At 44.4% G+C, this 20,710-nt stretch overlaps 1 protein-coding gene across 1 annotated transcript in view; it reads left to right on the forward strand.

Moving 5' to 3' along the window:
* The window catches only part of CC2D2B (coiled-coil and C2 domain containing 2B), a 1,912,120-nt gene that overhangs the window by 514,584 nt on the left and 1,376,826 nt on the right, over window positions 1-20,710 (forward strand). Inside the window, exons 8-10 of the mRNA XM_086919535.1 lie at window positions 5,499-5,584; window positions 5,664-5,768; window positions 18,125-18,223. Of these exons, the coding sequence (XP_086775661.1) occupies window positions 5,499-5,584; window positions 5,664-5,768; window positions 18,125-18,223 (290 nt within the window). The remainder of the gene's footprint in view (window positions 1-5,498; window positions 5,585-5,663; window positions 5,769-18,124; window positions 18,224-20,710) is intronic.

Consider the following 20,710-nt stretch of genomic DNA (forward strand, 5'->3'; position numbering starts at 1 on the left):
CCAGGGATACTTGGGGTCCTTACCAGACTTACTTGACTGGGATCCTGGAAGCAGAGACAGAGAGGGAAGCTGTATAGAGTTGGTAGACAATCCTGATTATGTAGATACCCTTGCTGTGTGTTGCATTACATTTTCCTTCTGGGTAGAAGAGCTTGAGTAATCATTGCCCCAGCTCATTTATAAAACCCCCTGCCGGTCAATCGGGCTGCTGAGAATGGCCCGGATGGGGCAGATATAGAACGTAGCAACTGCCCTGCCTCTGCTGCTTAGCATAGATGTGAGATTGTGTTAGAAGGTTAACTCCCCTGACTCTCAATGTAGCTGTTGTTGCTTGTTTTACAAGCACTGTATTACTGTAATGGCAGCCAGGCCAATATCTATATGTCATATTGTAATATATTCTCAGTGTGAAAGTAATAAATAACATGGTTTTTGTTTAATAATTTTTATTTTTAGCAAAACTCCAACCTTTCTGTTAGAATGTTAATTTTTATATTCGTAACTTAAAGAAAATATTTAAATATTTATATATTTGTTTGATGAATGCTTATTTCTGTATTTTTGTGTTATGATTTGCAGTTCAAATCATCGAAATTGGGTTCTCCAGCTAAAGACTCAGTGGTAGTCCCTGAATTCCAATAATTTTTCAGTGGGCTTCCTGGATTCCAATAATGATTAAGTGGGTGTTCTTTTTTTTCTGTCCTCATACATGCCACCAAGAAATACTTGCTCTAGATGGGATCTCCCTGTTCCTTTCACACACAAAAAACTTGGTTTCCGCCCCTGGAGTATGTGTGCGGCATAAAGGGTTCACCCAGAGGTAGGCTGTCTCCTTTCAAACTCCCATTTACCTCGATGGACCGTCATAGATACCAGGGAGGACCGTACCACAAACCTCTGGCATAATCATTGGACCGCAGTTATTTCCTTGACCAGACCTCTAGTGCAGACCAGATTTTATTAGCACTCGCACCGCCACAAGCCATATCTGACTGGCTGATCATCATGATATTTTTTGGACAATCAGCGAATCTAGGTGGGCCCTCCGCCTTCCACTCTCTACATATTTTTCTCCTGGCGATGACAATCACATAGAACAAAAATTGTAAAGCCATATCATTCATCAGATACCCCGGTGGCAAGCCAAAAAAGACCAATCTAGGACAACATGTGATTGGCGTTAATAAAACCTTCTCTAAAAACCTGCAAACTGCAGTCCAATAACTAGTGATCTCTGGGCAGTCTAAAAACATGTGTTGATCATCCGCTGCCGGGAATTTGCATCTTGGACAATAATAGTTCTCAGCTGTTATCCTGGATAATTTGGCCGGTGTCCAATATATCCTGTAGGCTGTGTACAGATGATTTCTTCTGAGATTTGCTGGTTTGATTATCTTCTGAGACATAGCAAATGCATCAGTCCAGATTCTCTGTACCTCTTCTGCACTCCCGGTTAAAACATTGCCTCAAAGATTTGCCAATTCGGAATCCAAGCTGTCATTTACTCCCGCAAGTGTCGTGTACCAGAAGCAGACCTCCCGTTTCCAGACTCTCCCTCTACTGATAAAATCTAGGATCAGGGTATCCTCTCCAGTCCCCCACACTTGTCTTGCCCACCATGCAGACTACTGATAAGGGACCCGTCAGTTAAATTCACAAAGGACTCCCCGTCCATCAGCCTAGTATTAACACAAAGGTCGCCCCACGTTCTAAAACCGGCTCCTTTGAGTGGCTGCGACAATTGATCTAAAAGACATTCCGGGGTGCCAGGAGAGTCCCATATTGGGGCCTGTAAGTTGTAATAAGGTATCCCCAGGGCTCGCAGGATATATCCACAGTTTTTAAGTGACATCTGTAAGGTCTTAAGGTGGACTTTTTTGTAAAATCTTTGGTCCCCGAATTTAAAAAGAAAAAATTCCAAAGCCTGTGGCTGATCATATAGCATAGCCTGAAAGAGACGGCCCTGTGAAGAGGAATCTAACTTATTTGCAAGTATTCTGAAATTCTTAAAATGAAAGGCATGGCAGTATAGGAATAGATCGGGTAAGGCCAGACCTCCCATCTTCAGCCTTCTCCTCAGTTTCTTCCAGGCGATCCTGGGTGATTTTGTAGCAAATATGAACGAAACAATCTTCCCTTGGAGGCTAGCGATATCCTTCGGATTAAATGAGAGCGGGATGGTATTAAACAGGAAAGTTATTTTAGGGAGGATAGTCATTTTGACCAGATTTACTCTCTGGTATATGTTCAAGGGCAAGCTTCCCCATCTTAAAAGTAACTTACTCACTTCCTTCACTACTGTATGCCAGCTGGTTTTAGGGGTATCCAGCAGTTTTTGAGTAAGGTATGTTCCCAGGTACCTAATTTTTTGTTTAGCCCCCTGTACAGGGATTACGTTGTTCCACCCCATTATGTCTGTTTTCTCTTTATTGATTGTATAACGGGATACCCTTCCAAATTCCTCGGCCAGTTCAAATAACCGGGGAATTGCCTCGACATGATTTGAGGTATATAAGAGGAGGTCGTCCGTATATAGGGCCGTTTTAAGTTCCAACTCTCCAATTTTAAAAGGTGAAATAATACTGTCAGTTCTAAGAAGACAAACGAAGGGCTCGATATAAACATCAAACAATAAAGGGGACCGGGGACACCCCTGCCTGGTACCTCTGGAGATGTTAAACCATTCCGATAAACCGCCATTTACTAGGACTTTAGCTCGAGGGCTCTTATTTAGGGATTTAACTCCTTCAATAAAGACCGAAGGAAACCCAAACCTAGTTATGGTAGCCCAGAGGTACGCCCAGTTAACCTGGTTGAAAGCTTTAGCTGTGTCGATTGCTAAAATGGTAAGTGGCAGCCCTCTCTCCTCCGCAAAATCTATTACCTCTATTACCTGAAACGTAAGCTCATTGAGCTGCCTCCCTCGTATAAACCCTCTCTGATCAGGGTGTATGATCTTTATAATAATTTTTGCTAGCCTAGTGGCCAGTATCCTAGAAAAGATCTTCAGGTCGGAGTTTAATAATGAAATTGGTCTATAAGACTCAATTTTTTGTGGGTCTTTGTTTTGTTTGGCTATCAATGTAATAGTGGCTTCCAACCAAGAAGGGGGGATGGTATCCCCTTGTAGAAAGATTCTATGAAAAAGTATCCTGAGCACCGGCACCACTATCTCTATATTTTCAGAATATACCTCGACCGGCAGGCCATCAGGGCTGGCGGCTTTGCCTCGGCTCATCTTCTTGAATTGCTGTCTTATTTCCCCCTCCGTGATTTCACTGGCAAGGTAAATCTTGTCTGATTCCGACAATTGGGGGAGGTCTCTCAAATTTAACCATTGACCACCTCTGCTCCAAGGCTAGTGTCTTCTTGATATAAACCCTGCATAAACCCCCTAGCCTCTTCCCTAATCAGCTTGTCCTCTGCTATCAGCATACTGGATTCCCTCTGCGTTAACGACTTAATATTATTTCTAACCCTCTCAGTCCTTGACTTCCAAGCCAGGAGAGCACCGCATTTCACACCCTACTCAAAATTCTTTAATCTACTGACCTCCCACCTTTCCTTAATGATCTTATTATTCCTGGCTTTAAATGCTGCTTGTAATTCCAGCAGTTCTTTCTCCAACTTCGGGATGCTCTCCCTAACTGTCAGAGTCACCAGCTGTAGTTCCAGTTCTTTCTTCTTTCTGGCCATAAGGTCGTCAGTTTCTTTTTTCTTAATGATTTTCCTCCGATAACACATCTGGGAACTCAGTAGACCTCGTAGGTAGGCCTTAAAAGATTCCCAGACTAATTGCTCGGTGGATGAACCTATATTAAAATTAAAGAAATCGAGTATTCTTTCGTTTACCTCAGCCTTTACACCTTCATCCAGAAAAAGTGTTCTATCAAGTGTCCATCTGTACTCTATAGTCCTAGCCCTTAGGTTCACTAGCAGTTCAACCACTGAAGGATCCGAAATACCCACTGGAATATGAGAAACCAGTACAATATCCGCAAGCAATGCCTGGTCAGCCAAAAAAATAGTCTATTCTCGAGTATTGCTTATATTTTTTGCTATAGAATGAGTACTCTCTTATAGCACCATATTTAGCTCTCCACACATCCTGCATGTTAAAATCTTTCATAATATTCCTAAGGGCTACTAATGTACTCGTTGGAGCAGAATATTTGGCCCTGGAGGTTCAGTCCAGCTGCTTATCAAAGACCAGATTAAAATCTCCCCCTAATATGACCGGAGCAGTGTACTGTAACAAACTTGCCCCCAGTTTCAAAAGAGGACCAGAATTGTCCTCATTCGGGCCATAGAACACTGCGCACGTGAAAGGTAAGCTGCCTATGGAGAGGGCTGCCACTAGCCATGTGCCAGACTGATCTGTGTCCCAGTTCTGGACCTTAACCCCCTTGTTTGCCCTAATGATTATTGCTACGTTCCTTGTGCACCCCTTCTGCCTTGAACATAGTATCTCCTGTAACCAACCCTATTTACCAAAGACATGTTCGCATGATTTGGCCTCTAAATGGGTTTCCTGCAATAAGTACACATGGGCTTTTGAATTTTTTTAGATATTTACTAAGTGGGTGTTCAAAAAAGTCAAAAAGTTAAGAACCGGTGCTCTAAATCTTTATAAAGAATAGTCAAACCTGTTACGAAACCATGGAAGGTACATAATGAGTAACATGTAATATGGCCCTATATTGCCATCTCGGTGTTCCAGTGACATTTATAAACCAGTTGGCCTTCGACCTCATGGTTTGTAAATGTCACCAGAACCCCTGAATGACTGCATGACATTTACCCCTCAATGACTGCATGACATTTACCTGTTACGTATTCTCTATATAACAAGGATTAACTCCATATGGCTTTTTTTTTATTTAATGTGAACATTTCTCAAGTAGCCATTTTGAATGAGTCCCAGTTTCCTTTCCCAGATACTCTCCCTTTGAGTAAAATGTTGTGAATAATACTTATAGATGTTTAGAGGATGGTGAAGTTGTGATGTCCTGGACTTCGCAACTTTGTTACCTTGCATGTAAACTCTGCCAGTTTTAGAATCATGAAGTTGGAATGGTTTAAAAAGAAAATAAATTGGGGGTAAGAAAGGGGCCCTGTGCTGAAGTGCAAACTGTTCCACTGCTGTACAGTGCTGGAAGCAAAGACACCCCTCATCTCATTTCCCTGCTACTGTGAAAGATTATGCTGGTATCATGTTTCCCACTCAATTCAGATGACATCAGGGAAACACAATGGCCTCCATCCTGAAGTCCATATTGGCAGGAAATACAGCTGAGCTGTAGAGAATGTGTTGGGCTAGGTAAAGTGAGACTGTTCTGGCTTCTGGCGAAGTTGAATTCATGTTGGCTTAGGAAATAACTTCTCTGGACCCTGTTAAAATTAACATTTACACTGGAGATAAGAGTAGTAGTAATATTTCTTAATCGCCTCTCCAAGCCTCATTCATGTTGTATCTCTTTGTGTTGTGATGTTTTTAGATGGATCTGCATTTGAAAGCCAAAATAAAACTAAGGCAGTGAGAGAGAAAATGAGAGGAAAACTGAAAGATGTTAAGCCTGTTAAGGTATGACTTCTGTATTTTTCTTTACTGGATACATTAACTTTTTGTGTATGGTAAGTACTAACCATTGTTTTCTTTCAAGTCAAAGGCTGAAGCTTCATATCAAACTGGAGACCCATTCGTTGTACATCACAATCTTTTCCACCCTTTAAAAAGTAAAGAACCAACTTTAGAAACTAAAGCAGAGGTACGTTAATTAATCTTTGGCAGGCTGTGGTATTTCAAAGCTAGTTTCTGCAATTGTATTTGTTGTGTGTGGACCTGATTTTTTCCTTCTTTAGAAAAACAGACTAGGAAAGTGTACAGTTGTGTTCATCTGCCCAACTGCAAGTATCTGGTATCCTTGTGACGCATGTACAAAGGTTCCAAAAAGAAGTCGTAAATTGTGACTAATAACGATTGTCAATTTGCGATTTCTTAATTGGAGTGTACTTAAATGAGCTTGGTAAAAGTGGTCGCAATTTAGATCTCGACTTCTAACAAATGCATTGGTATATTGCTAGCCACTCTATTTAAAGGTTGGCTTATATATTATAGGATCGTAGTGGGTTGCAATTATACCTACCTCATCAATTTTCATTAGGTAGGTCAAAAATTGTCACCACTATGATTGACCGCAATCACAGGGATGGTGGCCTACTGGGGTCAGCAGACCATCATATCTGTGACTGCTTTTAACTAAAGCAATTTGTTGTTTTTTAATGGCAGCCCGTTTTGCTCAAAGGAAAACAGGATGCATTAAAAAAATGAAAAGTTACGCAAACCATTTCTAGCTGTCGGCATTCGGTTTGCGAATAGCTTACCTCCTCCTTTGAGGTGGTGGTAAAATATTAATGTTTTGCGACCAGATTTTGCTCACAAATCATTACTACATACCAAAAGGAGTCTGTATTTTGAAGGGGTACTCCTAACATGCCCCTTTCAAATAGCCACTGTCAATAGTTGCATAAATGCATTTAACGATTTGGAAAACCCTTTCTGAATCGTTAAATGGGTTTTGTACATTTAAAATGGGTTTTAGCATTCAAACACTAAACTCTTACATGAAGCACAAGGTTTTAGTTGTTGGCCCTAGTATCCCTCTAATATAGTATGTAGGCAGAGCCGCAGGTCTGTTTCTTGACATGAGCAAGGTCCTCGATCTGTCCTGGGACCAGGAGTGGCACACAAAACGTGCCCTCATTTCCTGACAGTGGACAACCTTGTGTGTCGTGGCTGTAGCATGTAGATTAGTTGTGATAGCAAATCATATTTTGTGTATTCATTGCTAACGCCAGACCTTTATAGGTCTCGCATAGCGAACGCAGCGCCTGTGCTACTTCCCCTTGGCAAGACTATTATTGTCGGTTTGGTGCGCGAAGGGGACAAAACATGTGCGCGCCTCGACAGGTGATGTGCACATGCATGGGGTCTCCTCTCTACCTCACAGGCTCCCACAGCGTGCTTGATTTAGCTTTCAGTTCATGTGCGCGCCCCCGCCCTTGCACATGGCTCTGCATTTGCGGATCGCCGAGCTGAGGCTGCGGGGCTCGCTGCTAACTGCTGGTTTGTCGAGTCCAGCAATCCAGCGCGAGGAAACCCACACACTGTATGGGGTGACCAGAAGTGTTGCAAGGGGGGCACCGAGTACCGGGCCTGGGCTTTAATAGTCTAAGGATCGTGACATTGTATGCTCATTCACTATTGATGCCTGGAGTCCATTTAATCTGTTAAAGACAACTTGCTGTTTTTTGTGCTTTTTATGTGACATTAATGGACTAAAAAATTGTTTATGAGAAGAAAGAAAATGATTACTACCTGAAATTAAACATGCAGAGGGGCTCTAGGCAGGGAGATCGCTTAGAGGGTCTCTAGCCATATGACTGCTGTAACTTTCTGTAATATCGCTAGTGTGTGCACCGTGTGCTCAGCAGGTCCGGCCTGGGTGCTGCGCAGCCGCACAGACCCATTGGTAGGTCTACTGGAGCCAAGACAAGATGGGGTCTGAGCCGGAACCTCCTCAGGAACGACAATAGGGTCCTGCAGCAGGGGAAAGACACAGACAGTGGTTCATTTGTAAAACAAATAGGTGCTTGCTGTGTGCATCAGCTACATGGTGCGGGTTCTAACCTCTTCTTGTGTGGTTTTGTATGCCTACACGCCACAGCTCCCAGTCTTAGTAAGATTGCTCTGAAGTGGAAACATGCCTGATCGAGGAAGTATAACCTGCAGATCAAAGGATCACTATTCAGTTAGTTAGTTCAAGGGGTTATTGTACTTGCTGCAGTGTGTCTGAAATGTATATCATATATCAACAGCTCATAATTTCCTATCTCAGTAAGATAACTCTGAGAGTTAACTGCTGATGTATGTGAAACCTGCACATCACATGTTGCTGTCTCGGTAAGGTAGCTCAGTGGGTTAATTGCCTGCAATTCTGTGGTTGTGTGTGCATCTGTAATCTGTTAATGTAGAATGATTCTGCTGCTGAATGTGTATGTATGTAACCTTTAGTTTGAAGTTTGCACACTCATTAAATGTAGTTCAAGAGCATAATGTCCTTGTTACATGTGCAACTTGAAAATCACCCGTTCCCATTTTCTCTAAGGTAGTTCACATGAAGTGCCTAACGCTGTGTTTTCTGCAGGTTACAGGTTCTGATCTTAAAATCCTAGTTCAGGAGTTGATGTGTCTGCCGTAGCAGAGTTTGGCATTTGTGGCCGACAATTCCTTACTACCTTGATGTAACTCAAGGGGGTTAAGCAACAGAGATCTGTGTGACTTGTACGTGAAAAACTGATTCCATATAGGGCAGAGCCAGTTCATTGCATTTATTTACTTAAAAAGCACACTTACACTGAAGCTTCTTGGCGCCAGTAGACTTAAAGCGACTTCAGTTGAACCAAGTGATATAATAAAATAAACCGGTTTGAAGTCTGTGGCTCACAAGGGTGAAAAACAATCTTGTCTCTGCAGAACACGGTAAGATGTTTACTTGGTACCCCCATTTTCAATGGATAATTTTTTTCTGGTGCCCTCTGAGGACCAGATTTTACTCCTCTCACCCCAGTGTGCAGGCAGGTTGGACTATTTGACGTGCATTTAACAGTGTTTACAGGTTGTTTTCTTTTACCTCATAATCTGACCCTCTGTACTCTTGCTTTTCCAAGCAGTTGCCCTCAAATAACCATAATCTTGGTTTTATTTAATGTTCAATGGAGCTTTTGGTATTGTAAATAAAAAAATGCCTTTTGTTTTTTTTTAAAGGCATTGCCATTTACAATGTCAATAGCTCAAAATAATGTCATTGCGAGACCTATTCCATTGTAAATGCTTGTTTACCTGTGTCACTAGGGTGGACGCCTTGTGGGCCACTTGCACAAAATACTGCTTCTATGTGCTATCCCACATCCTGGCACTAATATTCCAACAGCACGTTTTATATGTGTATGTTCTTGGCCAGTGACCTACATTCATTGTGTGTGTGAGTGAGGCAAACTAACGAAGGCCTATCGGGAGCCACTTGCCTATTCCTGTGCACAAGATAAATGGAGGTGAGGTTGTTTTCCCAGACAGTGGAAGTGTATTGACGACATGCCTGAAGCTATGCCTAATCAGTGAAGTGGAGCAGGAGGCCCACGGTTCCATTAGAAATGCAGGTAGGCCTTCTGTAGAATGGGTGCCGCCAGGATGAACAATCGTTTTTCTTCTCAAAAAGACATGGGGAACACACACACACGTGTTTTGCCAATTCTTCACCATCGCTCTGACCAAATATTTTTCCGAATTCCTGTTGGACATTTATTACATAGAACTTTAATTTACTATCATTTGGACTTATTCATCCCCTACTCGGGGCACTATTTCGTTGTGATATTAGAACTAAGACACCACCACTAGATAGGGATTGACGTCTCCTTGACACTATTCCTAAACATTTTTCCAGCATGGCGGCAGTAACAGTAAAAGCAGAAAATACTTTACCAATTCTAGGTAGATTTGACAGACAAATGTGGTTGGAAATGGCACAATATGTCAAACTACTTCCAGAGGATATTAACCCTGACGTGACGAAGATTCTCTTGGAAGGTAAACAAGCTTCTTCTGAGATAATTGACTGTGCCGTCGACCGTTCAACCGGTTTCCGGCAACTAGCTGGTGCAGCAGTACTTTGCAGACAGGTCTGGCTTAAAGCAACAATATTCAGGCCAGAAGTCCAGATAATAATGTTGTATATGCCCTGTGACGGAGAAGCATTATTCGGAAAACACATTGACGAAGCTCTGCAAAATATTAAAGCGGATACCGACACCACCCTAGGATCATTACAATTCCACAAACAACCTTTTCGTGGGGCTGGAGGAAAAAGTTTCTACTGTTACAGAGAAGGATACCAAAATTATAGACAGCATTACCAATCTTATCAAGGTCAATATAAGCCACAATATGCACAACAGTACAGACAACCACCTGCAGCGATCACAAACAACCAACAAGAGTAAAACAGCCCACCAGGGCACGAGATGTCACTAGAAATCAGTGATCTTTTTCTTGTGCCGGCTACTTACCACAATCCCAGGGAGCAGCTAGGGGACTGTCTTTCTCATTACATCCACCAATGGTCCATGATAACATTGGACAAGTGGGTACTGAACATCATAGCTCAGTGCATACCCTTGAATTCATCAGCAAGCCACCGAATATACCACCAAAAAGAACGTTTTTTTCCCCATCTAAAACAATTGCTGAAGGAGGTTGCTATCATGTCACAAAAAAGTGCGATAGAGAAGGTCCTGAAGTCTCAGAGGGGCATCTGGTTTTACTCCTGTTTCTTCCTGGTCATGTAAAAGTCTGGAGACTGGTGCCCTATCTTGAATATCTTGCATTGATTGTGCCAATCACTTAGGTAGACCTTTAAAACATGTCTCAGGTCTGCCACTGCAGCCTATGTGTGTTTTTTTAACCTGCCATCTCAACCTGGCAAAATAAACCTTTTGAAATACACAAAAGGTGATGGGAGGCTTCTTGCAATAAGTCTAACACTGGCATTCATCAGGGTAGCACTCCAACCCATCGATCTTTTTCTCACTATGCCACCTCAGTTTAGACCAAGCCACATGCAATTGAGTCTTGACCCTGCTCCCCATGAGTACAGTCCAGCCTGATCTTCCAAGCCAGGTCCTCCCTGAACACAAGCAACTCAGGACCTGTCATAAAACTAGCAATTAAAATATATTTAAAAAGATATTTTTACCATTTGCCTTAGTGGGAAAGAAGTTAATAGCAAGTGTTACTAGTAAATCAAATGATGTTAATAAAAAGCACATAAGGGAAGATTCTGTACAATATACACTTCCTAAACACAATGCAACTGAATTTTTTCTTAAGTAATGGGTACATTAATTTAAAAAGAGTTATTGGGAACAAGTGAAAAATCTTCCCGTTTAGAAGCATAATTAGAGTTTCTTCAGGAAACAAAAAAAACCTGGATCTATTCAATTTGATCAGTCTTGAGACCTGCTTTTTTAGCACTACCAACACAATTTTATCTGCAAAATTAATTGAATTTAAGGAAGGTTGCAATTTATATAACCTGCATTGACTATATGATACAAGCAAGTGACTGAATAAATGCACTTAATGACGAGCACTAGCAAAACCAATAGTCTGGTGTTCATGTGCTAAAGCAAGCAAACTAAATGATGCTCTAATGATGTGGTAGGGGAGGTAAATGTGGTCATGTAGGTGGTCAAGGTAATATTTCCTATTTAAATTCAGATAAAACATCAAAAACCCAACTGCATTTAAAATAAATAAAAAAGGATTACTTTCTGTGTACACTGAATGCAAAATGATTCATCAGATTTTTTAGATCTAAAATAGTCCTTTCTGCATTGCAATGCAAGCACTGGATAATAGGAGGAGTGATACACATGAAAACCAAAGCGTACTCTGTATTTTTTATAGAATTGGTAACAATACATCTTCCTGACAGTTACGCTATCAAGCCAGACTTAACCCCTTTGGTGCTCATGATGGCTCCCAGCCGTCATGAGTCATGGTGGGCGTGTGCTGATGACGGCTGGGAGCCGTCATGACCACGCCCGCGATCGGAATGTTCAGCACCGGCGCGTAATTCTAGCAGCAGCCATAGGTGTGAATATTGTACGCTACAGAGGGAGAATAACCTTCAACGAATCTTCCTTGTGGAAAAAAGGGAATATCTGGAAAACAAACGATGTTAAGAGCGCATGTACTATTTAAGCAAATATATGCACAGAAGAGATGTTCAATGTTCTTCCGTTTTTTTCTCCCATTTTGTTTAAGTTTAAGAACTAATGTTATTCTTCAGTGGCTTTTAAAGTTTGGAAATATAAACTAAGTGCATTGCCTCTGAGACCTTTTTTGAGTTAATTTGGTTTTGTTTTTCTCTGAGTAAAGTACATATCATGATGATAGAACGATGATGGATTCAAGCCAGATCACAATAATTCTAATTATTTAAATATAGAGTTCATCTCTTGTATATGGCCCTCATCACGAGTGGTCGGTTCTTTTCCAATCCCTGTTTGCACAGGAATAGATATTAGAAGTTTTGTGGTGTTACCACATGCCTCGCAGATTTTCTCCCGGTAAAGTTTGGCAGGTGAAATCAGACGCATTTTACCATGGAAAAATGTCTGGTAACTACTGGTACGTGCAGATTTGTCTCTGTCAAGCACTATTCTACACTGCACAATGTAATAGGTGATAATTAGTGCGCCTTTTAAATTCCAAACCTGTGGTGTCGGATTGTTGGAAAATGAGGCATTATTTGTGAGGCCTGCACAAACAATATGTTTACATTAGTCTTTCACTGGGAACCAAACACCCCATTGTAGCACTTGACTCTCAGAGGGTAGCGTTGCAGAGCAGTCTAAGGCTTACTCAAGGGAGGTGGTGTGGGCTAGTAATCAAAATTTACAGGGATTTAGAAATAACACTCAATAATTGATTGTCCAGTCTGTATTTTTCTTTATAAAAAGGAAGAGGATATTTTTTACACACACACTACTCAATACTATGCATCACTTTACATACATACATAAGCTGTTGGAAATAGATCTTGACATTGTGTAACATTCCCACCCCTCTTGCAGGGGGGGGTCTAGTACCACCATCCACATGTATGAACATCATCTTGCCCTCAAATGCAGTGGGTTGACGATCACCTGGAGCGAGGACCCTTCCCACTGGCACCATCCAGGGGCGGCCCACCCCATTTTCTCAGCCAGCATTTATAATCGGAACACCTGCCATAGTGACACATTACTCTGACTGAGCATCTCATACTGACCATACCGTATACACACTCAGATCACAGTGGCTGACAGTCAGGTTGTTCACTAACGCAGCAGCAAGAATACATGTCTAGGAATCCCTTAGAATGATAGGTACTGATCATATCTGATAACAGGTATAATGCAAGTCAATCAAAGCCCCTAAAAGGCATCACATTTATAATGACATGGTCCCGGGCCCCTGGCACTACTTCACAGGGCGCAACAGCGCTCCCTGACTTCCGTTTTTGTCGGGCCAGGGTAGGCTCCTGGTACCCCCGGGGGCCATTTCACGGAGAGTGTGATGGGCTCCCAGACTTTTTTCTCAAGGCACAGGATAAAGAGCCTGGGTTTTGTATGTATCTTTCCGGGGGGCACGACGGCACTCCCCGGCATCTTCTTCTTCTGAGGGCAGCCCCTGGGACGTGACCCCTCCCCGGGGGCACATCGAAGACCGGCAGCGGAGCTCCACACACTTCGTCACTCATCTGATGAGGGGTCAAAGGTCGCCTACCTTCTATGGGGGCATACCTCGGCCCCCATGCAGCCGATTTTCATAATCTTGGCCTCAGCCCTAGCCACCTCAAGCACTTTTCGCCACCCTCCTGGCCTCCAAGAGGGTGAACTCAGCAAGGAGTCCACGAGTCCACAGAACTGATGGAACACCTTCACTTCAAGATACTGGCCAGCCCCACTGCCGCCCTCCGAGGAACCCTCATCTATCAACCCCCTGGACCCCACAGACCCTTCGCCAACTCCATCACGGACATTATCTCTCCGCAGGCCATCGCATCCACCAACTACACCCTGCTGGGAGACCTCAACTTCCACCTCGACAATCAACTGGACCCAAACACCACATGCCTCCTGGACAACCTCCACAACATTGGACTCTGCCAGATCGTGACCGAGCCCACGCTCTCAGCAGGACACACCCTCGACCCCCTCTTCACTACGGAAAACTCCATCTCCTTCAGCCACACCACCGAACTCCCATGGACCGACCATCGTTGCGCCCACTTCACCTTCAGAACACCCACCATCCACAGACACCAGCACTTGCTTCCACAAAGAAACTGGACCAAAATCACCGACGACCAGCTCATCTCCTCACTCAACAACTCCACCCCAACCATCGCGGAAAACGACGACCCCCAACACCGCAGCCCGAACCCTGCATAGATGGATCTCAGACAGCACCAACACCATAGCCCCCCTCAAGAAAAACAACAATACCCGTGCCAAGAAAGCCAGATGGTTTACCATCGAACTTCGAGAGAACAGGCGCACATGCCGCCGCCTCGAAAAGGCCTGGAGAAACACCAAATCCACAGAAGCCCACAACAACTTCAGAGCCGCCATCAACGCTCACCATCAACTCATCAGAGAAAAGAGGAAAAAAGCGATTGAAGACAGAATCTCCACCCACGCACACAACAGCAAGGAACTCTTCAGCATCATCAAGGAGTTCGCCCAACCCACCAGCGAGTCTACCGACATCCCTCCCTCACAAGACCTCTGCGACACACTTAGCACCTTTTTCCACCACAAAATCAAGAGCATCTACGACAACTTCGACGAAGACAACCAACACACTGAACCCTCACCAACCACCCCCGACACCCGTAAACCAGCGATTGATGACTGGACAGCCTTCACCACCAAAGACACACTGAAGACAATGAAGTCAATCCACTCAGGGGCCCCTGCCCCCACCACATCTTCAACAGAGCCGCTGACACCATCGCACCCATGCTCTGCCACACCATCAACCGCTCCCTGCCGACCGCCTCATTCCCCGATGAATGGAAACACGCCGAGGTCAACGCCCTCCTGAAGAAACCCTCAGCGGACCCCACCGACCTCAAAAACTACAGACCCATCTCCCTGCTCCCTTTCCCAGTGAAAGTCATCGAGAAAGCCATCAACAGCCAACTCGCCACATTCATTGAAGAACATAACATCCTCCACTCCTCCCAATCCACAGTACGGAAACCGCCCTTCTCGCCGCAACAGACGACATCTGCACCCTACTGGACAAAGGAGAAACAGTAGCCCTCATCCTCCTAGACCTATCAGCGGCGTTCGACACAGTCTCCCACCGCACCCTAATACGCAGACTCTACGACGCAGAAATCCAGGACAAGGCCCTCGACTGGATCTGCTCCTTCCTCTCTGGCAGGACGCAATGGGTCAGACTCCCCCCTTTCCTCTCAGACCCCACACCTACCACCTGCGAAGTACCCCAGGGCTCCTCTCTCAGCCCGACGCTCTTCAACGTCTACATGGCTCAACTTGCCCCCATCGTCAGAACCTACGGACTCAACATCGTGTCATACGCAGACGACACCTAGCTCATCCTCTCCCTATCCAACGAGCCCAACACCACCAGACGCAACTTTAGAGAATGCATGGAAGCCGTCGCCAAATGGATGAAAAACAGCTGCCTACAACTAAACACCAACAAAACAAGTACTCATCATGGGCCCAAACCCCGACGCCTGGAGCGACACCTGAAAGCCCACCGCCCTCGGAAACCCGCCAACCCCCACAGACCACGCACGCAACCTGGGAATCATCCTGGACTCCGAGCTCAAAATGAACCGCCAGATCAACTCTGTCTCATCTTCCTGCTTCCACACCCTCCACCTCCTTCGTAAGACCTTCAAATGGATCCCCCTCGAACACCGAAAGACAGTCACTCACGCCCTGGTCACCAGCAGACTCGACTACGGCAATGCACTCTACGCCGGAATAAACAAAAACCTCATCCGCAAGCTACAGAACATCCAGAACGCCGCCGCAAGACTGGTCCTCAACCTGCCAAAACACTGCCACATCTCCCATCACCTGCGCACGCTCCACTGGCTCCCCGTCGAGGCGAGAATCACCTTTAAGATGCTCACCCACTCACACAAGGCCCTCCACGGCACCGGACCAGCATACCTGAACAGCCGGCTCAAATTCCACGCACCCCAAAGGACCCTAAGATCAGCCCAGCTCTCCTACGCCAAGGTCCCCCGCACCAGAAAGACCAGATCGGGAGGCCGCTCCTTCTCCTTCCTCGCGGCCAAAGCATGGAACGCCCTTCCGCTCCACCTCAGACAGACAACATCGCTCCCCATCTTCGCAAGAAACCTCAAAACCTGACTCTTCGACAGACCCCCTCCTTGATGGAATGGAACCTGCACCCCCCCACCCCTAGCACCTTGAGACCCTTACGAGTGAGTAGTTGCGCTTTAACAAACTCCTGATTGATTGACTGAAGGAGCTGTCTTCCCTGGCTCCCTGTGCCAGCTTTTCAACTGGCTCTCCTTTTGGGCCTCTCTTCTCCTTGTGCAGAGGCCCAGGCTTCTCCTCACTGGCCTTGGACTCCCTCAGAGGTGCAGTCTAGAGTCCTTGGACAGTCAGGGGGTGCCTCCTTTCAACTGCCAAGGTGCCTGGTTCCAGCACCTTTCTTCCTCAGCAAGACCACACCACAAAGAGAGCACCTCTTCCTGTGCAAGACCTTTTAAGAGAACTTGGAGGGGCTGGCAGAAGTCACTTCTGCCTGATCCTGCAGCGACACATCACCTCTCTGCCCCTGCTCCCCTCCTGCACAGACCTCAGGGATACTTCAAAATGGCATCATCCAGGGATCTCATGCCACATGGTATCTGAAAAGCCAGCTTCCCCCTTGTTGACTTCAAGGCCTGGGCCTGGAGCAAGCCTGGTGCCTGGCACTGGGTGACAGATATTGATTGATACTCCACAACCTAAGCCCCATCCCTCCCTCCTGGAGAGAAGACCTTCGCCCTTCGCAATGCATGAAGTGAAGGGCTAGGCCTCTGATGCTACAGCATGGGGAGAAAGGTAATTAATCCAGCCTGGGAGGATCACACCCGGCCGGGCTTGGTTATGAGCTGAGTCAGAGGAATATGACATATCTGGATGACCCATAAGCAGTACAGATATAGCTTTGGACTCAGCACAATACTTTTTTTACACAACTCACAGTGTACTTTGGTGCATGTCTGGAATTTGTAGCTTTCCAGTCCAGCCACTCATAATAAGTGCCAATGGGTTCAGGATTCAGCGCAGTGGTTGGGGTATTCATTGGTTATTAATTCAAAGAATATACACATGATAGAAAACCAAGAGTACAGGTAAGTAACTGTGTGAAAGGACTTCAGGTGCCATCTTGGGATGTTGCTTAGTTGGAGGCTGAAGCAATAGGGTATTTTGAATGGGTGTGCTCCATGAACATTGAAACCTAAATATTGATTGGATACAATGCGAGCAAGTCTAGATTTTCCATAACTAACTCCAAATATAGATGTCTAGGTGGTACATATATTTTCAAGGTATGTAAACATGGAGTTTGGAATTGTAAATCTATAACTTCCTATAGGCACTTACCTTTCAATATGTTGCCGCATAATATTCTGTCCTTGGTATTAGAGTATCACAAGTTGGTGCCGATATTCAGTAGTACAACCCTTTCAATGCTTTACCGTGGGCCTGACATCTCGAAAATGTTGATGGGTGAGCAAATTCCGTACCTATCCTATCCCTGCAAGAATTGTCTGGAAATCTCACAACAGGGATTGTTATGTGTTCAAAGATTAGTTCCATGCCCACAGGAATTCATGGCCTGGTTGCAATTGATTAGTCTTCTGCCTAGCCATCGGACCAGGCAGATTAATAACAGTTTATTTGGGTTTGTATTTTAAGATGGATTCATTGTATATCTCCTAAGATCAACAGTGCTTATGTTATGAAATTGTAATTGTTTTATTTGTATGCCTTTATGGTTGTTTTAAGCCGAATAAAGTATTACTAAACTGAACACTGGATAGATGCTTATTATTGATGGAAATTCTGCCTCACAACCCGAGGGGTAGAACTTATACATAAAAGGATAGTTGCCTCGTAAAGCAGGGGGGCTTTCTCTGCTGTGGGGTTGCATTGCTGGACTAGTGTGCCCCCTTTTGCGAAATTGGAGGGTTCTTTTGAAGATGATACTGCGCTTCTACGTATTTAGATCCCTGACAGTATTATGTAGCAATTGTAGGCCTGGAGGAAGCGTACTGCGGAGAGAAAATTGTGTATAGCACTACTATCATAATGATGCCCATTCATAATGTTGCAAAAATGAGTGGGGTGGAAGCAATCATACAGGGCTAATAATGGCAGAGAAAGTATTGGATAATGACGGGGGCTACCAGTCTTGATGCTTTTTTTGTTTTGCTGTTTCAATCTAAAGGAAGAAGATGATGCATATTCATTTTTTGTTTCGGATGCTGGTGAATGCTCTCCTGAGTTCCAAGCTTCACAATCCATTGCTTTTCAACAGCTTGATGAGGTAATAGTTTTTCATTCCTAAAACACTATGTAGACCCCAAACAAATAAGGAGCAATATGATCTTCTCAAACAAAGGTGGCATGCTGTATGCAGTAAGGTGTCCAGTCCATGAGGAGGGCGTGAGATTCTAGTTTCCTAGTGGATTTTAGGACAAACACGTTTTTCCGGTAAGTCTGAGGTAATGTTAATAGTCAGCTTACAACTGGTGGTGTTCTCTCCAAAGGGGATGCTTTTGTGGCTCCTTTTTGAGTTGCAGAATAATATTGGATGATTGTCGACTTGTGTGTTAAATGAGAAGAAAACGACTTTCCAGTTGTGTAGTCTGGCTCTATCAATTCTTCATTCCATTTCTTCTGCCTTCTCTCAATTCATGCTGTCTATTATGGTGTACCCTCCTTTATACCTCTTTGTTTGCCCCAGTGAATGACGACTATGGGACACGAAGTAACCTGCGGATGTAACAACTGAGTGGCTACCTCAATATGTCTAAGCAGGAACTGGTGATATTGCCCCGTGGAGGTCATGCAGTGCCCCTTTCGCGCTCATTTTCTAATGCCTCCATCATCACAGGATGTAGTCTTTCAATATTTTTATTAGCCACAAACGTACTTCAATGTCTGCCATATGTTTTATTTGGGGTACAAGTTGAAATAGGTGTGGCTCATTCATCTGACCAATGGTCAAAGCGGAAATTTTTCATGGGCATGAGGCCCACCTAAACCTTCCAGAATGGTCAAATCTCAAACAGTAAGCATCCGTCTTGGAATGCTGTTTTACCCAATCACCCCTACACTAACAGCCTCTCGTCCAGAAAATGCCCATCTACACTAGGGTTCACAATGTTGCAAAGTCTCCCGACTCGCAACTTTGGAAATGTTTTAAACTTCACAAACTTCGCAAACTACAGCCGCAGGCCAAAGAACTATGAATGATTAGCAATACCTGGCACTATACCACCCAGAGAAGCAACATGATTGTGATTCTTCGAAAGTCTGAATGCCACGTTGAAATGGCTGATGCTTTAAAACATGACTGCGATGAGATCACATTCGCTGTGAATATTAAAACAAAAAGCTACCAATATCGCCATGTTGGGGGCTTTTACTGTTTTGATGAGTTTGGCCTCTTCCAGCTTCCTAAGTTCTTCCTCAACTTTTGTCCAGAAATCAAACGCAGCCCAGCGATGCAGCATTGCCGTTGACTGGACAGTGTGGTTAGTGTGTTGTAACAATTTCCTTTTCAGACATCGGATTCAATGGAATAATTCCCTGAATTCTTCCAGGGGTCTGTCCAACTCAGTAAAGTGCACCCTGAATGCAGACTGAATGACTCATAGTCTCTCAGCGGTCTGGCAGCTTAAGAGCATGATGGTGCCTCCGTGCATGGCGTACAACTTCGCTTTGGTGATGCTGTCTTGGTTGATTGTTGTACTTTGCATAAGAAGACACTTGTAGTCAGGTTGTAGATTTCTTAAAGTCTTTCTTTAATAATCCAAGTCTAGCAATGTCAAACAGGGATCATCTTAGTACAACTCTGTTATGACCAGATTCTCAGACCAGATAGAACCAGCTCACTGAGCAACACCAACCTGGCCAAAACGTAACCACCTCCCTCCTCAGGACCCATCTATCCAGGCACCTGGGTACCTACCTGAGGATGGGGAACTCGCAATATACAAGCTCATATCATTAGAAACACCACTAAATCTATAGGGATTACTAGGAATACTCACTGATTACTAAGGACGTCCATGCCCTACACCACACTCATACCTCATAGTCTCGCGACCACATGGGTCCAGACTAATCTACCCTGGGGCAGTTCTGATTATTTACCATTACACACTGATCACCATCAGTGCTCACTCGACACGCAATCCGGCGTGTCTACACACTAGGCTGCAGCCCTAGTGCTCTCTTCCTTCCAGTCCGGTCCACAATCCGGCTTCCACCTGATGCTCTCACTAACGCCACTTTCCCTAGAGGCGATCTCATTACACACCGTATCCCCCCGGTGCTCTCTCTCAAGCCACAATCTTGCGGGTATACACACTGACCACAATCAGTGCTCTCACTAACGCTGCTACACAACGACGATCACTTTCCTATGAATACCTTCAGCTCTCTCTCTCTCTATGTTGGGAAGTCTCTCTCACTATTCACTAAGGGTTCGCTACTACAATAATATTATGGGATGGCCGAATCACTTAGTGTCTATCTATTTTCTTAGCTCAAGGGCTCCTCTCTCTCCCTAATTATTCAGTGGCTACTTACCGGATCAGGGGCAGCATCTGTTCTGGCTGTAACACCTGACTAGAAGAAAAGGTTACCTGTGCTTTAAGAACAAGAGACACACACTGTATGCAAGAGTTATTTAAACGCTCTCTATCATAAGAACAACACATGCACACTGGTTCACTAAGAACTGGGGTATCTTTATTACAATAACAATAGAAAAGGATTCATACACAGATCTGCGGGGTCTCTG

This window comes from Lissotriton vulgaris, chromosome 5 (assembly GCF_964263255.1).
Source record: "Lissotriton vulgaris chromosome 5, aLisVul1.2, whole genome shotgun sequence".
Lineage (NCBI taxonomy): Eukaryota > Metazoa > Chordata > Amphibia > Caudata > Salamandridae > Lissotriton > Lissotriton vulgaris.